Genomic DNA, 23606 nt, shown 5'->3' with positions numbered 1-23606 from the left:
TTTATCACTTTTAGTTTCTGCCTTCACAAACAGCCAACTCTTTGCTTACCTCTTTTTTTATTTTTTTATTTATTTTTTCAGTCTTTTTGCCATTTCATGGGTTGCTCTATGGCATATGGAGGTTCCCAGGCTAGAGGTCTAATCGGAGCTGTAGCCACCGGCCTATGCCAGAGCCACAGCAACGCGGGATCCGAGCCATGTCTGTGACCTACACCACTGCTCACGGCAACGCCGGATCCCTAACCCACTGAGCAAGGCCAGGGATCGAACCCGCAACCTCATGGTTCCTAGTCAGATTCGTTAACCACTGAGCCACGACGGGACCTCCTTTGCTTGCCTCTTGATTTTGAAAATCTAAATTATCCTCCTTAAGGATACTATTCACACCAATTCCATTGAGCAGCCAGTTACAGAAAAAATGAAACGAATTATATTTCTTAATTTTTATTCTGTACAGTTCCACACAATTCACAATACAGAAAAAAAGTGTCCAAAAAGTAATGTAACTAGTCAGTTTCTTTTTCAGAGATTAGTTCCGTCTCCCGAATTAATTCCATTGAAAATCTCTGTAGAGCAACACAGTGATCAAGATACTTTGTATAAATAGGAAATGCAAGAAAATTAGGGAAAAATACTTTATGACTTTGTTACAAAAAAACTCCATTCTTCCCCACCCTACCCTTCCCACCCACCCACCCTCCCTCCATTTCATATTATCTAGATCCCACTTTACCCGGAAATAAAACTCCATCTTCCTCCTGTCACAGATGCTACTTTTTTTGGATTCCAACCTGCCAGCTGGCAGCTTGGCAAAAGCATGGCTCTGGGATGTGATAGGGCAGAATCAGAAATCATGAAACAGCCCTTTGTAATGTGACTGGACCTCTTCCTACAGATGGAGCCTCTCAGAGTGGGCGACACAGAGCCGAGGGTCCCCTGCATGCCCAGAATCGGCTTCTCATTCCGAAATCAAATGGAAGAATGTTCGTTTTTACAGAACTGAGATTGTCCTCTATTCCTTAGTTCTTTACAGGAATGGTTTTCCTCATTTTCAATCAGCCATAGTCTGATTCATGGTTGCCCATTTAATCATTGGCAATCCTAAAAAACTAGCTAACCTTGAACTGAGACTAAATCGGACTCTAACTTTTCAAAGATGTGTTTCGCAAACTACTCTATCTCGCTAGAGTATTTTGTTTATAAAATTCCCCCAAATCTCACTCCCCAGGATGGCAAGATCCCCACACTTCCCAGCCCAGAATCAGGGTGTTAGCAAGCATCAATGTAGGTTCTGGTTGCACTGGAAATTCTGCATGTGATCAAAGCCTCAGTCCAGCCATTGGGGGAGGGGGCAGTGAATGAACACTTTTAATAAGACTCCAAAGGTCAGAAAATATTTGGATTCATTATATAAGGTACAGTAAATATCAAAGCTAGAAGCTAAGTTAAAAGTTGATAGATCTCACCAACATATTTCAGAGAAATGCCCCTAAAATTGAATGATAGGGTAACGAGTTTAGGGTTGTCATGTTTATAAGAGAATTTGTAAACAGCTATCTTGATAATATTTTTAAGAGGAAAGGTTACATATAAACCCCCAAATAAGAAAGTCCTAATCTCAGAATTTGTAAGGATTATGGAAAACTCCCTAAGTTGTCCTTATTTTTCTCAAATTTGATCACAGACAAGTCTATGGTCTAACCTGCTATGAAGCACTCCTTTAAAAAAAAACAAAAAACAAAACCTAGTTCTAATAGAAAGCTCTATTGGAAAGTTCTTCTATTAGCAGAGTCCCGGTTTCCCCTAAATTCTAGACATAATCTATTTCTTCGAAGCTGTATAAAGTGAAAATTTTACAGTCAATAGTCTCTGAAGCCACCCTAATCAAGTTCAGTTATTTTCTGTATCTTGTGAATTTGCTTTTCATGAAGATCAACATTTGCTGAGAGTATATATTTATTTGCGGGTTGCCATGGCAATTTGTTTTAAGACTAGAGGCTTATTTTCCTATTACTCTTAAGAATCTTTTTTTTTTTTTTTTTTTCCTCCATAACTCTGTTCTTTCTTAGCTTCCCAAGCCAGAGGCAAGGAGTTGGGTGGGGGAAGGTACAGTGGGAGCAGTTCTGCGAACAAGACTCCAGACAGGAGCCCACTTTTTAGGACTTATCTCCAGACCAACTTCCTCCCCCACCCATCCAACCTGAAATCTAGGAACTCATGGAAGTAAGGGAAGGCGGGCAGTTTAAACTAGTTCACACAAAAATATCCTAGTAACCTTAGTCTGGGGATCTGAAGTGAAGTCTTACTTCATGGCAATAAATTACAGAAATTGCCTCCATGCTTTTTTAATTTTTTTAAAGCCAGAAAATACAGAGCTCTTCTGCCCCTTCTCCAAGCCCCCAGTCGCACCTGCACACTTCAACCCCCAAAAGGGGGGGGGGTGAACACTACGTCCTTTGTTTCCGCTTTAATTTCTGAGTTGGTGACTCGTCTACCTTAGTGGAAACATATATCTTCTGCAGGAGATTTGGGGATTGACTAGCAGTGGTGTGTGAGCATGTGTATGTGTGTGTGTGTAGAAGAAAAGCCAACTTTTTTTTTAGGGTCATGAAATACCAGCTTCTACATGATCTGGGATATATTTGGAATGTCTGGTGTTTTTACAAAAATGCTTTCATTGCATCTAGATGGCAGGGACCTGAAAAAAAGGGGGGCTCTAAGTGAGTTCTGTTCCAGTCTAAAATCACAGAAATCTATACCTGGAAAATATCACAGAAGTCTTTTAGTTCAAGCTCCCTCACAATTCAGGAATTGTCTCATAATCCCTGACCTGGTTGTTCAATTTTCATTTAAATACTAGAAGAAATACTGTGGGAAGTTACCTGTTTTATCGAAAGCCCAGTACATTTTTTTCTGGATGTAATGTTTAGAGAAAAATGAATCCTTATATAAGTAGTAAAGCTACCTCCTTTCCATGTCCCTTCCTGGTTTCTTCTGTCCTTGTTTTAATGTCTTCCCTGCAGAACTTGAACCTCACAGTCCCATCTAAGTAGCATCCTTCTGATCCAGATCAAACACCTCTCTTACATGTTCACCGAATGGTCCATACAGATGCCTTGTCAACTGCAAGATTCAGAACGGAAGACTATCTCAGGCCTCTTTGTTCTTTCTGTCTCAAGTGCAGCATCTTCCCAATGACCTCTCTGTATGACAGTGGATGTTGAACATAGCCTTGCAAACTCGCCCCAAACCGCAAGCAGTGGCAAGACTATCCTCAACAGCGTTTGGTGCAGCACTCTGAATACTGTTATTCCATCAGGGACTTCCAAGAAGGGGAAATGATAATAACATTTAAAAAGGCTGAGAATTAAAAAGTAACCCAGGAAGTCGCCCCCTCTCCAGTGTTATTTTCTTAACATGAAAACCATCCTTGTACCAAAACATTTGACCTTTCTCCCCTTGAAATACGTTCAAGCTGATAAGCCTCGGAGAGCAAAACCCCTACATTTTTTTTGTTGTTGTTGTTCTTTTTTTGCCATTTCTTGGGCCGCACCCACGGCATATGGAGGTTCCCAGGCTAGGGGTCTAATTGGAGCTGTAGCTGCCGGCCTACACCACAGCAACAGCCACAGCAACACGGGATCTGAGCTGCATCTGCGATCTACACCACAGCTCACAGCAACACCGGATCCTCAACCCACTGAGCAAGGGCAGGGACCAAACCCGCAACCTCATGGTTCCTAGTCGGATTCGCTAACCACTGCGCCACGACAGGACCTCCCAAACCCCTACATTTTCAATGTCCTGTTCTCCATCAGTCCTAACACACTCGAGCTGTGGAATCTTGGGTAAATAGTTTTTCAAGGAGACACCTTTTAATCAATGGAAATCTGAATGATGGATGTCAAAGAGCACTGCAGGCAACGGGGGACAATTATTTACCTAGAAAATATCTACAGTAGACACGTTCGTCTGTAGTATCTAAAGGTCTTAATTCTGCTGCCGCTCTGCCACTTACTGCATGAATCTGTGTGGGTTGAATTCATTGCTCTGAGGTTTCATTTGTCCATTTAAAATGCATGATCTGCATTATCCACCTCAGGAGCTTGTATTGAAGCTCAAGTGTCAAAAATGCATCAAAATGCTAAAGCGTTACCATTATAAAATGACTGAAATTGTTACTCATCGGTTGCACAGATTCGAGTTGTCGAAACTCTTTTGTTGAAAAGTGTATGTAGGAAAGATTGAGAAGCAAGAGGGTGTCGGCCCTTCCCACCACTGAAGTCTCCTCCGTCAGATGCCATTTGGCTCAAAATACTGAAACTATGGAAAAGGGGTAAAAAGCAGAATCATCACTTTCTCATTTCCATGGGTAAGCCCTCCCTTGTAATTAGCAGGCCCGGAACAGAGGCCAAGCACTTTTCATGACTGCCTTTCATGTACATTTACTTGGACTCCAAATATCTGCCAGGCAGAATTTTATTCTGTGGTTATACTTTATTCTCAGAATATCAAACCACAGCACTTCTTTATATGGCATGAGTGACAAAACAGAGTTCAAAGAGGACTTAAGAATGTCTGAGAATATTCATCAAAATCTATAATGTTTCCAGAAGTTATTTTGAGTAAGTTATACTTCTGAGTATGTTTTCTTTGCGTTAGCTCTTAAATCTGTGCTTAGTTTGAAGACTTGAAAATAGCTCCAAAATTGAAAGACTCTGTTACCGAGTAGTGTCTTAAAAGATTGAAGGTTTTTTTTAAATTTTACAATGAAATGCTGCCATTGAACAAATTCATTTTTAAAGGAACATTTCTTAGAACTCCCAGGACCCAGTTCCAGCCCCTCAGAAACACGTCCCTAATCACAGCTCCCCCCAGGTGCTCATGTATCCTCTGCTTAAATATTCCAAGGGACATAGTTTCTAACTCATGTATCCTCTGCTTAAGTATTCCAAGGGACACAGTTTCTAACTCGGCCCACTCTGCTGTTTGATGATATTTATAGTTCATCTTTATACTCAAAACCCACTGCAAGTTTTGCCTCCTGTTTCTGGTTCAGTCATTGAGAAGATAAATATTTTGGCTCTCATTTTAGTAGTGTTTCTAAGTCTCATCTTAAAGTCTCGGTTTCAAATCCATTCTTAAAGAACAGTACCAAGACTCCAAGAAGAAAGAAATGGAAAATATTTTTATTTCATAGTCTCTCTTCATCTTTCATAGACCTAAAACATTGCTGGCTAAGGAGCGGTATCATAACAAACACTGACACGAAGCTGCAGGGCGTGTTCCCCGGTACCGTGGGGTTCTCCTGCCCAGAGCTTAGCAGTTTAGAATTTGCATTTTCTCCTAGACTGAGCTCTATGAGGTCAGGAATTTTGTCTTTTGCATTTATTCTTATATTCTTGGTATGGTGCCTGCATCAGAGTAAATGATAAACATATTTTAAAATCAGTGATTAAATACATGACTGATTGATTCGTGAACAGATGATTGCGTGTAAAAGGACAGAATACATCTGTAAACAGACCCTGGAATCTGTCCACCACGAGAATACCATCCAATATGCAAATTTCTACTTTGAAATGTAATGCTTCAATGGCTAAGAATTATTTGCTCTTTTTTTTTTTTTTTTTTTTTTTTCCTTCCAGGACCAGGTCAGTAACTCACGGTGTCCTGGGCGAGCAGGCTGGCAGGGGCACTACATTTTGCTTAGTTGCTATTTTTAGGTTTCTCCAAAAAACCTAAGGGGAGATAGCCTACAATCCATAGATAGCCAGCAAAGGTAAACATTCATATGATACCGTCACCCAGGTGACTTCCTGGGTCACACGGTTGATATCGCTGCGTGTGTACAAAGCCACTGCGATTGTGCCCTCACGGTGGGACTAGGAAAGAAATTGGCTTAACACACCTGGGAGACTGCGTCTCAGAATAAGGCCTAGAGTAACTACCCAAGATGATGAAGGTCCCTGGAAGTCTATTTGTCCTTCAGGCAAAACAGATACTTGCTCCAGAGGGTAATTTCATTTTGAACCATTTTGAGCACAGTATCTGGGGGAGATTTGGGCATCTGTATGACAAAACTGTTGAAGGCAATGACAGAGAAAGTCCTGGAGTAGGACTATTGGCAAGGTCAGAAAACTGGAGGGCCTGGAGATGAGTGATGACCAGAGCACAGAAAAGAGCTGGAGCCAAAGTCAGTCTGAGAAGCTTGGCCAAGAAAAAGCTTAATAGGACTTAAAATAATGACCTGAATATGGCATTTAGAGACTAAGACAGCTGAGATATTCAGAGATGGTTCTACAGACCTGGGCAGAAGCTATTTTATACTAAATAAATGTTAAAGATTAACCAGAAACCTCTCTCGTTTAATGGGTGTTCTACTTTTTCCCCTAAAATGAAAATAATCCATTTAAGTAGAGCAATTAGTAGTTTTATTTGATGGTTATGATGGGCCACTTTGACAATGATCTCTTATTTTTCTATGGCATAGTCAAATAATATAGTGACTCTAAGCTACTCCTACTGGAAGGAAGCAGACCCCACCCATAGCCAAGTTATTACACCTTTTTGGCCATCGCTTGCCTGAATTAAATATCATGAGGCAAAGCAATGAGCATCAGTCCTGTAAACTCAGCCTTGTAGAGTGGTGTGAGCCTCCCAAAGGAAGAAACTCTCCACTGGAAATCCAGTAATAGCAAAAACAAGTCTGTGGGCTCAGGCAGGTTCCATGCTTCACAGAAGGTAACAAAAACAATTACAAGCCCTCTTGGTCATGGATTTTATGACACGAGCAATAGCAAATGCCATGTGCTGCTGAAGTGCTGCAATCATAGAACTAAGCATAGAATAATACAAAAAAGAATAAATGAAAATTTTCTGTTACCTTCTCTTTGCCAGTTGGTGTTAACTACACACGTACAGATGGCTGGCATGCTTCTAAAATGTTCTTTTTTAAACCTATGCAGTGTGTGTATAGGATATATACACATGTAGGTTTTGAAAGAAATAGACGTCTGTATGTACGTTAGGGCTTGTATATGCACAGAATGGATCTGACATGACACACAAGCAACGATGTTGATGAGTGTCCACGCTGTTTGTCTCTAGGGAGTTAGTCGGAGACACTAGACCAGCTCAGAGGACCACCTTGACTTTGCATGGGATGCTCATTGGTGGTATTAGAACTTTCTATACAAGGCATGTTCTCCTTTTATCCTTTAAACATTTGAGACATTTAAAATAAAATTGACATGTAAACAAACAAAACTGCTGCCCCCCATTTTCTAAGACAGGGATGTTATGAGGAGTCTAGTAATAAATTCCAGAAGTCCTTTCAGCAGAGAAACTTGCTAGGTCTAAATGAACCCTACCCACGGGTTGAGCATCTCTCTGTGCACATGGATCTGCCTATGCACTAAGGCCAGCGAGCAGGCAAGGATGGGGCGTGATGGGGCCTGTGCGGCTTTCTCTCAGCTGTCCCTAGTTTCATGGCTGTGTACCTGCCAGCTAAAGTCTGTGTTTCTGAAACTGCATTCATTTTAGGTTATAACCTCTAGAGAAGTAACCAAAACTCTCCAAGTGCAATTCCTAGCCCTGGTGTTTTTGTTTTTCTTCTTGGTTTCTGTTCTTTTTCAAGTCCTTGAATGTGATAAAGCATAGCTTAACTGGGTTCTTTTTCATTAAATGTGTAACAGGGGACTATAAGGCTTCAGAAATGACTACTTTTAAGGTGATACAATGTTGTCTTTTAATAACTGCATTTCTCATCCCTCATCAGCCTCACCTAAAAATGGAATCCCAGAGCAGACAGTGCCACAAGACGAAGGGCTCTGCCGAGCCAAACACAGAGGAATGTCTGCTAAGTCAGCCATTCTTGGCAGTGCCGTCTCAATAGGTTTTTGTAGAAAATGGTATTTCTATAGGTATATACTTTTATCTTTTAAAGTCCTGTGGATTTTCAGGCCAGGGCTTGTCTACCTTCTGATGGCTCATAAGAGGGGAGAGTGCCAGCCTGAGCTAGTTGGAAACTCCTGGAGCACATGTCCTTAGCTTTTTCTAAAGCCCAGGATGGTGACATGCAGTGGCCAATTTAAAAAATAAAATAAAAGCTACAGGAGGTAGATTTAATGTTGAAGAAATTGAACGGATCGCTATTCTGCTCATTTTTTGATGCTTTTAATTTACTTTTTTGCCGAAACCCAAGTTCTCAGGGTGTTTGCTTGTTCAAAGAGATAGTTGCTTTGGTCATGAGTCATTCCCTATCAATAATGTAGGAAATTACTATCTTTTGGGTTGGAAACAACTTCCAAATGCACCAGGGCCCCTACAGTAGTTGTTACCTCATCTCTTTCCATACCAAGAATTTGCATGTGACTTCAGTTGGAGCTATTTGAATTGGCCCATAGCCACCTCTACCCTCAGTTTTCTCTGGGCTGCTTTGAAGCATCACAGAGAAATAGGAGATGGCAGTTGGTGAAAACCGAGTCCCTCATCCCAGCAAGGGCAGCTGGTAACTGGCTGCATGGCTAAATGTTTGGCTCAATCTAGGGAATGGAAGGCACCATTGCAAAGCCAGATTCCAGTCTGTTTTAAGGATTATATTTCTGTCATCACATCATCTCTTTGACAGTCCCCCAGCTGACAAACTCCCAGCAAAAGCCCAGTGATTAAATTCTCCTGAAATGCACTTTTTTCCAACTTCTGGAAACCATTTTCTGCAGTCCTTTTTGCCCTCACCAGAAAACCCCAAAGACAGTCCCACTTCTAAGACTGATGTATGGAAACAGATGTCTCACAGCCAACCCACCGTCCCAGAGCTGGAAATAATGCCAACAATTTGATTTAGTGAAACAACTAAGGACAGAGTTAGTCCCTACCCACTGAGAGGCTATTCCGATCCAACACAGAGTATCAGCTCCGTCCTTTCAAACGGCTGGGTGACCAAAAGTGATTCAGATAAGCATGGTCTCATCACTAGACCTTTAAATAAATGCAGAGAGACGATCATGTATGTCCATGCAGAAACACGAGCAAACACTTGCCTTGTGTCTAAGAGCGAAATGGAAAAAGGCTCAGAAGACATCACTTTAGTCTGAAGCAAAAATGTCACCCACTTTCACTTTTGCCTTATTATACCCAAGTCAGGTAGATAATCCCCCAAAAGCCAGAAGACCGATGCTTTCATTATCACAGAGTTGCTAACAGAGGGACCTGTAAGTACCAGCTGATCTGCGGCGGGATTAGAAGATGCATTCCACTGCCAGCCAGACTCCTACAGTAGTCTGCACTAGGAACATTCTGGTAGGGGAACTATAGAGAAAAGAATATATTAGCCCACCCCGTACATGAAAAATGGGGCTACAGGGCATAACCTTGGAACCTGACAAGCAGTAAGTGAGGCATCCATCTGAAAGATGCAGGCATCTCAGAAATCTGGCAGTGGAACTCAAAACACAAGGCTTTGTCCTTGGGACAAGGCTTACTTGGAGTAGTGAAAATCAAAAACTGAGAAGGAAAACCTAACATCAGCCCCCCTCACTACTGTACCCAAGAGCCTATGAGCCTCTGTGCAACATTCCAGCGACTGTTTTCTTGCTTAAGTGAGTTATTTTGACATATGCTGCTACTTTTGCTTTCACTGTTTTATTTCAAGTCGATTAGCCTGCTTTCTATTATCAAAAAAGTAAAAGTAAACTGCTGTCACAGCGCCCCATTTCCTGTAACCACAGTTCCCACACACGGTTTTCTGCTCAGCAGTTTCAACAGCACTTAAAATTGAGTGCTTCTGCCAACCAGCTCTGGGCCTTTGTTTAATCCATCGCTCATCTCGATGGCAGCCAAAGGCCGAGATGGCTACACGAAGGCAGAACGGAGCTGGACAGACAGACAGCCCAAGCGGAACCCGTCCTCCGCGGCCATCGGCAGCAGCCCCGCACCCTGGGTCACCCCCGGGTCACCTCTCCGAGAACAGCTGGGCGCAGACAACGCCCACGCCACCTTGCCACACCTCAGAGGTATCACGAGTTGACATTATCCACGTGGCACTCCCCAGCTTGAGATAAGGAGAAGGGGTCAGGGAGGGAGAGGAGACATGCAGAGAGTCACTAAGGAGTCTTGGTATGTTTCGTCTCAGAAATGGAAGCGGTTTTACAGTTACATTTCTGCAGGACATCCAGAGGGACTGTAGAGACCTTCAGGGTCTCATGGTCTTCAAAGACTGAATGTAAAGAGAACAGATCATATCATGTTTGTTTTTGGTTTTTTTTTTTTTAACCGATGGGTAGTTACAGTAGAATTGTGCGGTACAGGGGAGAGATGAGCGCATGGGGCGGAGGGAGCAGTGCCATTTATATGAACATCCTTGAATCTTTAAAATAAATGATACAGGTGAACACAGAAGTTCATGCTACTTGCTGGAAGCAATAAGGATCGAATTTTGTGGACCTGTGTTCCACAAATCTCCAGGTATCCTGCCTCATCCTCAGTGGGCTATCGTGTTCTCTTGTACATCTTGGTAGCCCTTAAAACTGGTGGCCTGGTCTCAGATTCTTGCAGGAGAGAGACAGATTTATGGATTCCATCAGCTTCTTCCAGGGGAGCTGCCCAATCGCCAGGAGGGCACAGGCGATGTGCTCGTTCAGGTTCACTCAGCGTGTCCACCAGGGTCAAACCGCAGTTTCCAGGTCCTCATGGCCAATGATCTTATAGTTCTGGCGGCTTTCTAGGTAAGCAGCCAAATCGGGGTCCCCCGCCTGCTGTGCTCTTTCTTGAGGTGTCTTACCCTGTAGGTAACAGTGAAAAGCAAAGAGACACACACACATGGGATGAGATTTAAAACAAAACACCAAAGCAGACCTACTCAAAGATGACTCACTAAAAAGGATCTTTCCAGGGTTGCTTGTTTAGAGGTCTCAAGATGCTTTCAAATTTATTACTTGCCAGAAGCATCACATTGAACACGGGAGATACGCAAGTTCAAGAGAAAGAGTAGATCACTTTTCAGAGGTGGGGCTTCCAGCTAAGGAAGGGGAAAGTCGCAGGGTCCCTAAGTACACAGCAGCTGACTCTGGCTCCTGACAGAGATTGGCAACCCGGATCTTGTTCAGAGGAGGAGAGAAATCCCTCAAGAGAAAAGGAGGGAAGCAGAAGAAATTCTGAGCTCCAGTTTGGAACGCTTCTGTTACTCTAAACCCTGGGAAGTAACAGGCAGAAACGAAACGGATGGTCAGAAACAATCTAAAGAGTTTCTTTGTCGGTTGCAGTCTTCCACTAGGTTTTCCTCAGTTGAGCATTACCTCCTCTGCCAAAAAGGGAGTTGATTTCTCACTGTAAGATCAATGGATGTTGATATTAAAGACATCTTGGGATGGTAGAGAAGCATCAGAAAGAAGATAAAAATCACCAACAATTCCACTAGACTAAGCTGTTACCCTTCCATCGTGTAACTATTTTACCTTTTTCCTGTGGCTCTACACATCACTGTTTTTATAAAAATAAAACCATCCTGTGTTTATGTACTATTACATAATGTTTTTCACTTAATATATCAGCCTTTTAAAATGTTCTTCTCATCATTTTACATGATTGTATAATTTTTGCAGTCCGTTATGTTAAATGTCTCTTTACACCCACTGTATTTCTGAAAGGAGGCCAGTGACCAGAAGTCAGTAGGAAAAGGAAGAAGGTTCTCTGTGCTCTTGAATGTTTAGAGATAGTGACACTCCTTGAAGCTTCTAATTTTTGTTCAGTGATACCTATTTAAAAATGACATTGAGTTCTAAGGAGAGGACAGAGGCATGATAACTGCACCAAAGAAATAGCTCCCTGTGTAAAAATGCACACAAGTATTGCAGACATAATCGAACATGTCTCAGCTTTCATCTCCCCACCACAGTGACACGGGGAGTAGACGATAAAAGGAAGGATTAGCGGCTCTGGACCTTTCTAAAATGTTACTCCTTCAGTTGGGATTTAATATTTAACCACCAGCTTCGAGTTCCCATAATAATTTTACTCAGCTTGTTTGCAGAATCTGTAGCCTCTCTTATCTTTGCGTTAGTGTTAACTAACAGTGGGATTCCCAGTTTCCAAATATTCGAAGAGATGGACTGTGGTGGGTTTTCTGTGGATTTTTAAGGAGCCATTCTCTATCCAGAGAAATTCTCAAAATACTGCTCTCTCCGAAAACCTCTAGGAGAAGGCCCAGTCATATTTATCATATTAAGCGTTGACTGAGCAAAAAATTATAGCAGGAAAAAAATAATAGGTTCCCTGGAAAGGAAGGAGCGTAGCTCTATCACTCCATACAGCTAAGATCTCTAAATATGCTGGGTGAACACCTAGTGCAAGAGCATGTGCAGTAGGGCTTTATCTACTGAAAGAAAGTGACAGAGAAAAGCAGACACACCCACACGTGTAGAGAGATCATTAAAGCTTTAAGAGTATATAGGTCTAGAGGGTGGAACGTCTAGTGATTGTCCCTTTGTAGTATTTTTATGTTTTGCATTGCTAGGGTTTTCTGTGTGACCAGGCACTATATTTATAGCCATAAAATAATAAAGTTGTTTGTGTTGTGAAAAAAGCACACACACACATATATATATCACAGAATAGAAAGGAACCTGAAGGAATGTTGAGCCCATTTATCTGTCAGAAACTTAAAAAGACAAAAAAAAAAAAAAAAAAAAAAAAAAAGAGCCATCCGCCCGGGGACCAGCTGTTGGGCCCCATCTTCTATTTGTCCCTCTATGTCACGGTGTTCCTCCCTCCTCTTTGACCACCTGCCTTGAGACCAGTCTGTGTGTGGTGAACAGGCCCTGGCCCATGGCTCACTGATCTGCCTGCACCATGGGCTGTGTTTCTCAATCAGGTTACACATCAAAGCCCTGATGTGGCAGTGCCATCTGAGAAGAATATCCCTCTGAGCAGCTGTGTGCCACTGAGAATCCTACACCCAATTAGTTGACCAGACGGAGAACAGGCCAGCTAGAAACCAGGATCTAGCTTTGGGAGCTTTGGGCTATCAGAACTGAGGCAGCCAGGGACCTCAGAGAGCGAGGACCTGGAGGGGCACCAGCCAGGTGGAGAATCACGCCAGGCCGCTGGCTCCAGAAGGGAAGGAAGCGCCTCACCAGAGAGCAAGTGGTTACAATGTGCACAGCTGATGGAAGAGACCCCAGTGTGAACACTGGAGGTGATAGGTGCTTAGCTCTCAAATCTTAGGGGGCTTTAGTCATCCTTAGGCTTCTCCGTCATCTGTGGAGGTTTCTTGGCGATGCTCATGAACCCCAACCTTGGGCTACGTAGAACCCACTTGTTGAAATCCTCATCTCTGTGTTAGAATGCCTCTCTGAAACCCTCTCCATTAAGTGGTCTGTCCTTGGCTGGAGTCCACTCGGGGGGCTCTAACATTCGCAGAGCTTATCGTGAACATGACCATGACCTCAGATCATCAGAGAACGCCACTGTGGGGCTGACCTTCTGTATTAACTTTTCCCTGCCCCCTCTCTCATGGGCGGCAGCCCTAGGTCAACCGTACTGGGCTTCAGCTCCTGTTTTATTGCAGCTTTCAACCCTTTCCTTGGGTGCTCTCTGTAAACTAGACCAACTCATGGTGCAGCCTGACCTCCTGTCCTGGGAGTGACCGTAAGCCCTTGGGCACCCACATGTGGGGCCATTAAATCATGGACCTTAGCTGTTCTGGATTCAGTGGCTGAAGGAGAAATCCCCGAGGGGCTTCTTGGAAGCCAGGCCAATGTCTTGGGAACATGATGGTGACCCCTCTCCCAGCGCTTTGAACCTCACCTCCCCGCAGCTTGGCTGCTGGCATTCATCAGGAGAACCCCAAAGTCCGAAGGGCAGCGCATTCAGAGTCTATAAAGTCCCATAGGCAAGCGCACACCCTCCCTTTGTGCTTATACATTTAAACTGCAGTTTCTCTAAATGAAACACTTTATTTTTTCCTCCTTTTTCCAAAGCCCCAGGCACTTCCATAAGTGCAGAAAGGACGCCTTTGCTGTGGGCACAAATAAAGGCGAGGGTGCCAGAGACTTGCCCAGTGGGAGGATGCTTGCACTCACTCCTCAAGTTACCTTGGAGTCCGTCTTTCTCAGAGATGCTCCTGCGTCCACCAGAAGCTGGCACACAGCCCGGTTCCGCTGGCAGGCGGCCTTGTGCAGTGCGGTCTCACCCCTAAATCAAAGATGAAATGGGAAACCACCCATAAGAGGCCTGGAGGCGGAGTGGGGGTGGGCTGGAGGCAGCGGGGAGGAGAGGAGGGTAGTGCCCTGTGCTGCTGCTGACGTTTGCTGTGCGTTCGGTGCCCTTCAGCTTCTTTCCCGATTTGTGTGTGAGACCAAGGCTGCGGGGCAAGGCCAGGGAAGGCAGGAGAGGGGGTCCTGAAAGTGCCTTGAGTTGGTCATCAACTCCGCATGATACCTGACCCCAGCCTGCTTTTTAAAACCCTGTCGCTTGGTTAACTAGGCTGAGTGATTCCATTTTCAACTACTGGCATCTCATTTAAGGAATACTCACTGGCGCTATGAGATAGGCCGACGTGAGGAGACGTGTCTGAATTGTGTTGAGCCATGCACTCTGTGTAGACGCCTGGGCAGAGCAGGGATGACCCCGGATGGAGGCGCACGGGAGAGGGGGTGGGGGTGGGGGAGAACCACATAACCGTGCTTGGTAGGTTGGTAGGTGGTTTGGTTTGGGAGGGGATTCTCCTGGCAACATCCACTCTGCCCAACCACTGACTCCTTGAGTGGCAGATGGCAGGGGAGGGGCAGGAAGACCGTGGGGGAGTTGAGGAACCAGAGCTGCCCCCATTGGCAGCAGGCCTGTGGTCAGCCACTCAGGATGGGAAAGCGCCAAGGGAAAGGGGCCCTTTTCCCCATCCCTACCCCTCAGGCTGTATAGAGGGAAGGATCTTTCCATTCTGAGTCCAAATTTGAGGAGACACTTAAGGCCAAAGCGTTTTATGGAAAATCAAAGGCACTCCTCAGAGAGGCAAACTGGGGTGACGGACCCTCTCAGCAACGGGATGTGCGCGGTGTGGACAAGTTCGCCAGCCGGGACGGTTTCTTCCGAGTCAGTCACTTAAGGCTAAACCCTCCTACGTGTCCTCTGTCCTGTTCTTCCTGCTTTTCCTCCTCCTCATCTTCTTGGCCCCTCCCCTCCCCACCCCACCCATTCTTTATGCCTTTTGGAATCACACTGACGTTCTCTAGAGGCACCACGTGGCTTCCTGGGTGAGATGTTTAGCCTTTCTTTGTTCCTGTTTGGGGAACGGTAGCGCTTTTGCTACTCTGGCAATAAGGAAGGTGAAAATAAGCGTTACTGGTTTCAGGACCATCACAGTGATTTTTCTCAACTAGGGTTCCTCTTCCGAGACACACACACAAAACCACGGCAATGGAGCTACCGTGTTTCGGTTGTCCGGTGGTGGTATATAACGCGTCCCAGTCTAGACCCAGCAAGAAGTTGTCGCACTACACACAAAGGCTGCCTCAGGGCACGAGGGCTTAATTTTCTTACAAACCTCAGTTGAGAAGGAATCAACGTGAGGGGTAATTCAGAGCTAAGGACTGTAATTTGGATTTCTCTGCCGTTGAGGATGCGGCGGAGCGAAAGGACTTGATGACCAGCCAGGGCTGCATGCACGATCAGCATGACGCAGGCCTGCCCTTCTTGCTGTGTAATTTTTGATCTAGAAGACGGGTCCTGCACCGTTAGGAAGGCCACGGAAAGCCCACGTTCTTATCACAGACACAAAAAGATGGGCTGTATGATGCCCTCGAGGCTGCGTCCTTCTCTTAGACATGTTCTGAAGATAATCGAGGCCTTGTAGCAAAGGCAACACTCACGTTTCACTGTCTGCCATATCCAGTAGCTCAGAAGGTCCTGAAGGAGAGGAGAGAAAGTCGTCCATCAGCAATAACGTCAAAAAGTAACCACGCACCAAAAATCTACAGTCACAGCATGAAACACGTTGGGAAGCGGAATGAGAGGAGTGTTCGGATACATTCATGGCTCAGCGGTTAACGAACCTTACTAATATCCATGTGGGTTTGATCCCTGGCCTCACTCAGTGGGTTAAGCTGCAGCTCCAATTCGACCCCTAGCCTGGGAACTTCCATATGCTCTACCTGTCGGCCCTAAAAAGCAAAAACAACACCACCAACAACAAAAAAGAGTGGAGTGTTTGGTGATGGAGACAATAAGACCACCTCCCCGCCAAAAAAGAAAGGATCCATCAACCTCCTTCTCCTCAGTCTCCCAAACACCACCAGCCAGTATCGCAGGCTGGGAAATACAAAAGAATGACATGGCCCCTGCCTCCAAAACCCTTTCAAACAAGCTGAAGAAACATTAATTGGAATAGAATAACATTAATTGGAATAGAATAAATGAAAGTAATTAAGTGGCTACCTAGAAAGGAAAGGGACAATCAGGTGGGCTCTAAGGACTGTTGCTCACTCATTCATTCATTCATTCTCTGGCAGCAGGTTGTTTAGGCTGGAGTCTTGAGTGGTATGATGTTAAAGCTACAAGAGACCATGTTACTAAGTTGTCCGTTTCTCGGACATAACACAGCAGGTTATGCTCAAGAGTCGGTGTTTTCCAGTCCGATCTCTTTATTTTTAGAAATGGGAAAAATTCTATTTTTCCTAAAATGCCCCTTTCAAGACCTGGAAGAAAAGTTAGGCAGGAGCATCCAATGATTATAGATGCTTTGTTGGGAACTGAAATGTCCTGCATTTGCACAGTCACACTTTCTCCCTTGTTCATGAATTAATTCACCTGCTAATACCGCTGGACGCCCACCTTTCCCCCTTTGGCACCACTGCTTTCCTCTCAACCTTCCCTGCACTTCCTTAGCTGCTGGGATTGGCTGACACATGCTGTCCACGAAGCTGTCTGTGACTCCACTCCTAATATCCCGTCAAACACCCTGCCCATGTGTTCCGCCGCTTTGCGGACGAACTCTCCTTCCCATCATCGGGAGGGTAATGGAATTCATCACTCAGATTGAGACTCCCCCAGATGAGTCAGGATACGTGATCATCTTCTTGGTCATGACACGTGTCAAGCCATGTTGAAGTCACCTGCTGGCTTGTCACTACAGCTAGACTCTGGAAAACCCCTTGAAGTCGTGGCCTAAGTCTTGTCCACTACTGTGTCCTTCCTCGGCACCGGGCACAGAGCCTGGGGCCAAGGAGGGCCCTAAACGTTTGGTTGACTTAATGAATAAAAGTGGAAATGCCCATCACGGCTCTGTAGTCTTCAGAAGTGTGATCCTGGTGATGCGCTCGCCACGTTGGTGGGTACCATTATCAGTGAAAACTTCCTTACGTCATTACTTATCACGTAATTAGAAGAAAGGGAAGATTCTAACTAGAAAGTCACTGGCCAAGGAGAAGATGCCTTGGATATTCTCCATCCTCCTGGTCCTCCGGGAGCTAAATCATAACTCCGCCTCTTCTCTTTCTCATGGCCTAGTCAACAAGGCCCGGGGAATCTTCTCTTGCCATGTTTGTCCTATCTGTTGCTCCTACTTGTCTTCCTGGACAAAGAAGCTTCCTAAGAAGTCTCTGTTGGGAACATAATTATCATGCAGGACTGTTCTAAGAAAACATAAAAAGAATCCTGTAATATTTACATTTCCAGGTTTCAAATACATTCTGTGTCTCCCCAGGTACTTAAACATAGAGGTTCATACGCTTGCACCTGGAACTCCCCTTTTTCAATTTGTTCTCAAGGTTCTATTTTTAATTTTTTTTTTTTTTGCATAAGCTAAACTGGTAGCTGCACAATCCCCCAACTCTCCCTGAGGCTCTCTCTGCCCTGGAGCTCGCCCCCTCCACTCTCCCCACACAGACAGGATTTTCCACCCACACACCTAAAGCCTACACACTCTGAGTCCAGTGTGTGACGACCTGCTCTGAAAAGGCCACTTTTGATGGAAGGAAGCAACCTTGTTTCTGAAGTCCCCTAACACTTATCTGGCTCTGCCCTTACACTATGAATTTGCTTTTTGAATGGATGCCCTGTTTCCACAAATTATTCTAAATCTTTTTTCTTTTTTTTTTTTGCTGTATAGGGCCTCACCACAGCTTATGGAAGTTCCCAGGCTACGGGTGGATCCTAGCACCTCTCCTATTTTATAGCTTCAACAAGGATTTCGTTCATTCATTTTTGTTCCCCAGTCCTGTGGTTCTAAGGAAACAGGAATTTCGATCTGCACCCCGCCCCGATACTCCCCTAAGGAAGTGCAAGGCTGGGGAGCTCCTGATATTGCTCAGTGGTAATGAACTAAACTAGCATCTATGAGGATGAGGGTTTGATTCCTGGCCCCGCTCAGTGGGTTAAGGATCCAGCATTGCTGTGAGCTGTGGTGTAGGTCACAGATGTGGTTCGGATCCTGTGTAGCTGTGGTGTAGGCTGGCAGCTGCAGCTCCAGTTCAACCTCTAGCCTGGGAACTTCCACATGCCACGGCTGTGGCCCTTAAAAAGAAAAAAAAAAAAAAAAAAAAAAAAAATGCAAAGCAGTCCAGTGATGAAAAGCGATGGTTCTGGAGCTGAACCTCTTTGGTTTAAAGTCCCAGCTCTATCTGCCACTTACCAGATCTTGGGCAAGTTCGTTTCCTTTCTCAGTCCCTTTATTGTCATGTATGTAAATTTTTCTCACAGGTGTGTTATGAAGTTTCATAAGTAAATACAAACAATGTGCTTAAAGCCGTAGCTGGAATGAGAGTTGGCTGTGTCGCACTGGGAACTGTGTCTAGTCACTTATGATGGAGCATGTTGTGCAAAAATAGAATGTGTCCATGTATGTGTAGCTGGGTCACCATGCTGTCCAGTAGAAAAAAATTGTATTGGGGAAATAAAAAAAAGAAAAATAAAAAAAAAGGAAATTGACTCTTAGGTTAAATAAATGTCTAAGGTTGGAAAAAAAAACCGTACCTGGGACACTATCTGCAATGCCTCAGGTTGAGAGAGGACTGAGTGTCCCATTCACTGACACGACTCAGCAGGTCAGGCTAAGTCAAGTCAGAGGAACATCAGTGAAGAAGGGGACAAAAAAGGGCCCCTCGGCTCCCACTGACATTTGAAGTGCGTGTTGACTCAGATTCTGCGTCCTGACAACCAAGTGTTCCAGGCTCTCCAATCCCTGATGAGGCCGAGGCAGCCCCCACAAGGTCAGGAGCAAGAAGGCTTCCAGCACCCAGGGTCCTTTCAAAGGGCTCCTGTCGGAGGAGTTCCCGCTATGGTGCAACAGGATCAAAGGCGCCTTGGGAGCACTGGAGGCAGGTTCCATCCCGGCCCGGCACAGTGGGTTAAGGATCCAGTGTTGCCGAAGCTTAGGCTGAAACTGCGGGTGGGATCTGATCCCTGGCCCAGGAAGCCCATATGCTGAAGGGCAGCCAAAAATGAGAAAAATGAAAAGCAAAAAAAAGAGGGCTCCTGTCACCTTCAGCAAATTTTCAAGCCATTCACTCGAAAGGAATTCCATAAACCCTGAGCAGCCCGGCCTCACCAGGGTCTGTCCCCACGATGACGGCCAATGGCACAGATGTTTAGGGAGCAGAGGCTTTATCACCCCTCCTTTGCTCAGCGCCGTCATTGGGTGCTCAGCGCTGCACCCTCTGTGTCCATGGACTCGGGGTCGGTGCCTTCCTGGAGGAGGATGCTGAAGCGGTCTGATCTGTGCTGAGATGGCAGGGGGTTGACAAAAGTGGGGCAAGCAAGAGAAAGAACCATGTTCCTCAAATGTCTGACAAGAATCATGAGGAACGAAGCCAAGCCAGAAGGATTCCAGAGGTGATGATCTAATCTGAGAGGCAGGCAGGCTGCTTATCCTTTCCTGTCTCTCTCTAATCCTCTGCAGCTGACAGAAGTGAGAGACGGAGGTGCGGATACTAAAACAAGATACTTTTGCCTTTAATTACCATCCAAAGAAACTCCAATTAAAGGTTTCAGGAAGAGCTCTGAAATGATGGACGTAATTAATTGACAGCAAGAAGGGGCTGCGGAAGAGGAAAGAGGAGGGGTGGGTGCCAGGCGCCACCAAAGGCAAGGCTGCAGTTTCTCTTCTTATTTGTGTCTTCAGTAATCCCTTGGGAGCTACTTTGCATAGTGTATCACGCTATTTAACAGTGCCCTGTGTGGAGTGGTAGCATTGGTGTAAGATTCAGAGGAAGAGGAATGGCCAGACAAACAAAAACCATCAATAGAGATGTCACACAAATTTTCTCTTGAAAGAAAAAAATGTGTAACAAAAAAATAGCATTTAAGGAGTTCCCGCTGTGGTACAGTGGGTAAAGAACCTGACTGCAGCAGCTCAGGTTGCTGTGAAGGTGCTGGTTCGATCCCCAGCCCGGTGCAGTAAGTTTAAAGGATCCAGCACTGCTGCAGCTATAGTTCAGATTCAATTCCTGGCCTGGGAATTTCCATATGCCGTGGATATGGCCATAAAAATAAAGCAACTATGATTTTTGCGAAAGTTAATTTGAGTCTTACTCCTAAGGGAGAGAATGGGAGAAAGAGAGGAAAAGAAAGATGATGGAATTCCTTCCATATATATCCACAGGGAACATTTGGCTTTGGAGCCTCGTTTGCATTTCATGTATACATATGTTTTGATTGCGGGTAACCTTACATCTCCACTAAGGAATTTGAAGGAATGCCATTAAATTGTCAGCAGAGAACTCACAATTGTTCCCTGAATAGAAAAGTCAATCTTGGTGTTCCCGTTGTGGTGCAGTGGAAACGAATCCAACTAGTATCCATGAGGATGCGGGTTCGATCCCTGGCCTCGCTTAGTGGGTCGGGGATCTGGCGTTGCTGTGAGCTGTGTGCAGGTTGCAGACACGGCTTGGATCTGGCATGGCTGTGTCGTAGGCCAGCAGCTGCAGCTTAGATTTGACCCCTAGCCTGGGAACTTACATATGCCGAAGGTACAGCCCCGAAAAGCAAACAAACCAACAAACAAAATAAAAGTAAATCTTGGCTCTCTGCCCCTCCCAGGGTTTACTAAAATATCTGTGCTCCATCTCACAGCTGACCTGCACCAGAAAAAACGGTGGAGTCTCTATCGAGGAGGTATAGGTACACATGTCCCCATGAAATTGTCAGAGGCTGATCGCTGCCTTCCAAAGCCCAGTACCAGTTATCACTAGAACCCTGCATGTGATGCTCATTTCAAGCTGCCCTGCTTGGTGGTGGTTTATCCATGTTTTATTTGCCTTGCTGGGTTTCAGGAACAAGGAGGGCAGAAACTGTATCTCATATTACTTCTGAGTTTTGGCCAGTCTCCTAACTTCAGCATGCTCCAGCTTTTACCACCTCTCAAACAGAGATAAGAGAACTTACCTTGCAGGGTGGTTGTAAGAAATGTATGAGCACACAGAAAGCATTTAGAACAATAAAGGTGAGCAGCGATTATTACCATAACATTTTTCCTAAAAAGTGCATAGGACAAAATTCATATTTTTTTTTAGGGCCACACTTGTGACATATGGAGGTTCCCAGGCTAGGGGTCGCATCAGAGTTCCAGCTGCCAGCCTATGCTATAGCCACAGCAACACCAGATCTGAGCCGTGTCTGTGACCTACACTACAGCTCACAGCAACACCAGATCCTTAACCCACTGAGGGAGGCCAGGGATCAAACCCTCGTCCTCATGGATAGTAGTCAGGTTTGTTAACCACTGAGCCACGATGGGAACTCCCAAAATTCATTTTTGAACGGATGAAAGTCATTTAAAAATCCACTTGGATCCTGGCCAATATCATTTTTCCCTCTAAGAGAGATTCATAAATAGAATGTGGATTCAAAAAAAGGCCATGCTCCATAAGAAATGGTCTGAAAAATAAGGGACAGAACAATGATGAGGGGATCCACACACCAGTATTCCCGTGAAGGCCAGGGAATTCGAAAGAAAGCAAAGCATCCCCAGTCTCCTAAGGCGAAAAACTGAACAGCCTAGAAAGCAGTCAGCCCTTCCACATCTCGGGTCCCTGCTCTTCCCCGCCGTAGCCCGGTTGCTGCGACGGCAGTTTTAGCATCAATACCTCGGTGGTGTTATATACGGTGTGTCTTTTGTCACATGGGTCCTTTAATTTGCTTCCCACACTGAGGCATCCAAATCCCCTTTGCTCTTCCTTCCACCTCCCTGCAGCCGCTCTCCCTCTGGACCTCATTTCCCATTAGTCTCCCTGACGCTGCCAGCAGACCATCCCAAATCCTCCTCTGCCCCGGGACAAAAGCTGCACAGATGTGGGGAGAGCTGGCACTGGGAACTCGCACCGCAGCGTCATCCCGTCCCAGCGGGATGGTGGTCTGTTCTCTTGGGGACCAGCGGCAGCAAAAAGGGGGGTGAAGAAAAAAGAAAGACTGAAGGCCCCCAAAAGAGGGAAGACAAAATAAGCCATTGAAATCAGCAAGGAAATGCATGAGTGAGATTTCTATCAGGAAACACGGCAGGGGGCGGGGGGCTGGGAGCTGGGAGCATAAAAACAAAGGAGCAAAATGGGCCCGGTGGTAAAAGCCTAAAACCCCACAAAAGTCTCTCGGAGGAGTAAAGCGAGGGAGGAGGGAGTGGGTGAAAATATGGTTGAAAGGAGTTGAAAAGGAGGGACCCCTGTGGGGGGTGGGATGGGGGGCTCTCAGCTGCAATCCCTCGCATCCTCCTCGCTCCACCCTGTCCCTGTGGAATTCTTTCAGCGCTCTCCCTCCTCCGTTCTCCTTTCAACCCTCCGAATGCCCAAATTCCAGTTTTTCATAAAGGAAAGCAGCGTGTCGTGTATTTGAGAGGAGGCGTCCCAAAGAAGACGCAGGGCGAGAAAAATTCACGGCTCCTGTGGCTTTTCAGAAGAAACCACAGGTCCCCTGCCCCCGCCCAGCCCCCCAGCGTGGCTTTAAAAGAGCCCTGGAGAAGCATGTGGCTGAATGCGGCGTCCGGAGAATGACTAATCTCCAGGACTCCGGTCCAGGGGGCGTCCTCCTGACCCTGGGCCCCCTGCTCCCCATCAGTAACCAGTGAGGAGGAGGAGAAGCAGAGGGAAGAGGGGGCTCCCAGGAGGAAGGACGCAGGAAGCAAACAAGCCTTGTCGTCCTGAGCCCTGGAGAAAAGGACCCACGGATTTCTTAGAAACTCATCCTTAAAGGTGTCTTCACAGGCAGCTCTTTGAAAAGTTTTTCAGGATTTATGTAATACAAAGCCGCAGGAAAGACTTGAATCAAATTTTTTAATTAAAAAAAAAAAAGCCCTAAAACTTGAAGAGTTTCACAACAATTGGGATGATTAGGAGGGGTGTCTCGATCTCTGGCACAGCATAACGTTTGTATTCATTTATTTTTTTAATTTTTTTGGTTTTTTTTCAATTTTCTACTGTACAGCATGGTGACTCACACATACATGTGTACATTGTTTTTTCTCACATTTTTAATTTGCATAAATTCAAACTGATCAGACCTACCTATTACAAATCTGATGCTAATTTTTAAAAAAAAAAACTGAAATGTACATAATTTACAATGTGTTAATTTCTGCTGACAGCAAAATGACTCAGGTATACAGATAGACTTTTTCATATTCGTTT

The 23606-nt window shown here is 45.2% G+C and overlaps 1 protein-coding gene and 1 long non-coding RNA gene across 12 annotated transcripts in view; one reads left to right on the top strand and one right to left on the bottom strand.

Annotated features, from left to right (window-relative positions):
* The window catches only part of LOC110257584, a 43936-nt gene that overhangs the window by 15306 nt on the left and 5024 nt on the right, over window positions 1-23606 (top strand). The window lies entirely within an intron of this gene.
* The window catches only part of DGKI (diacylglycerol kinase iota), a 482044-nt gene continuing 458866 nt past the window's right edge, over window positions 429-23606 (bottom strand). For all 11 annotated transcript variants that reach the window (XM_021079007.1, XM_021079008.1, XM_021079004.1 and 8 more), the window contains 3 exons: window positions 15867-15903; window positions 14094-14193; window positions 429-10784 (listed from right to left, as the gene is read on the bottom strand). In XM_021079007.1, coding sequence (XP_020934666.1) covers window positions 10668-10784; window positions 14094-14193; window positions 15867-15903 — 254 coding nt within the window. In that variant the 3' untranslated portion in view covers window positions 429-10667. The remainder of the gene's footprint in view (window positions 10785-14093; window positions 14194-15866; window positions 15904-23606) is intronic.

Source organism: Sus scrofa, chromosome 18 (genome assembly GCF_000003025.6).
Source record: "Sus scrofa isolate TJ Tabasco breed Duroc chromosome 18, Sscrofa11.1, whole genome shotgun sequence".
In the NCBI taxonomy this organism is placed as follows: Eukaryota; Metazoa; Chordata; class Mammalia; order Artiodactyla; family Suidae; genus Sus; species Sus scrofa.
The sequence above is the reverse complement of the archived record's forward strand: the minus strand, read 5'-3'. Positions and strand labels throughout refer to the sequence as shown.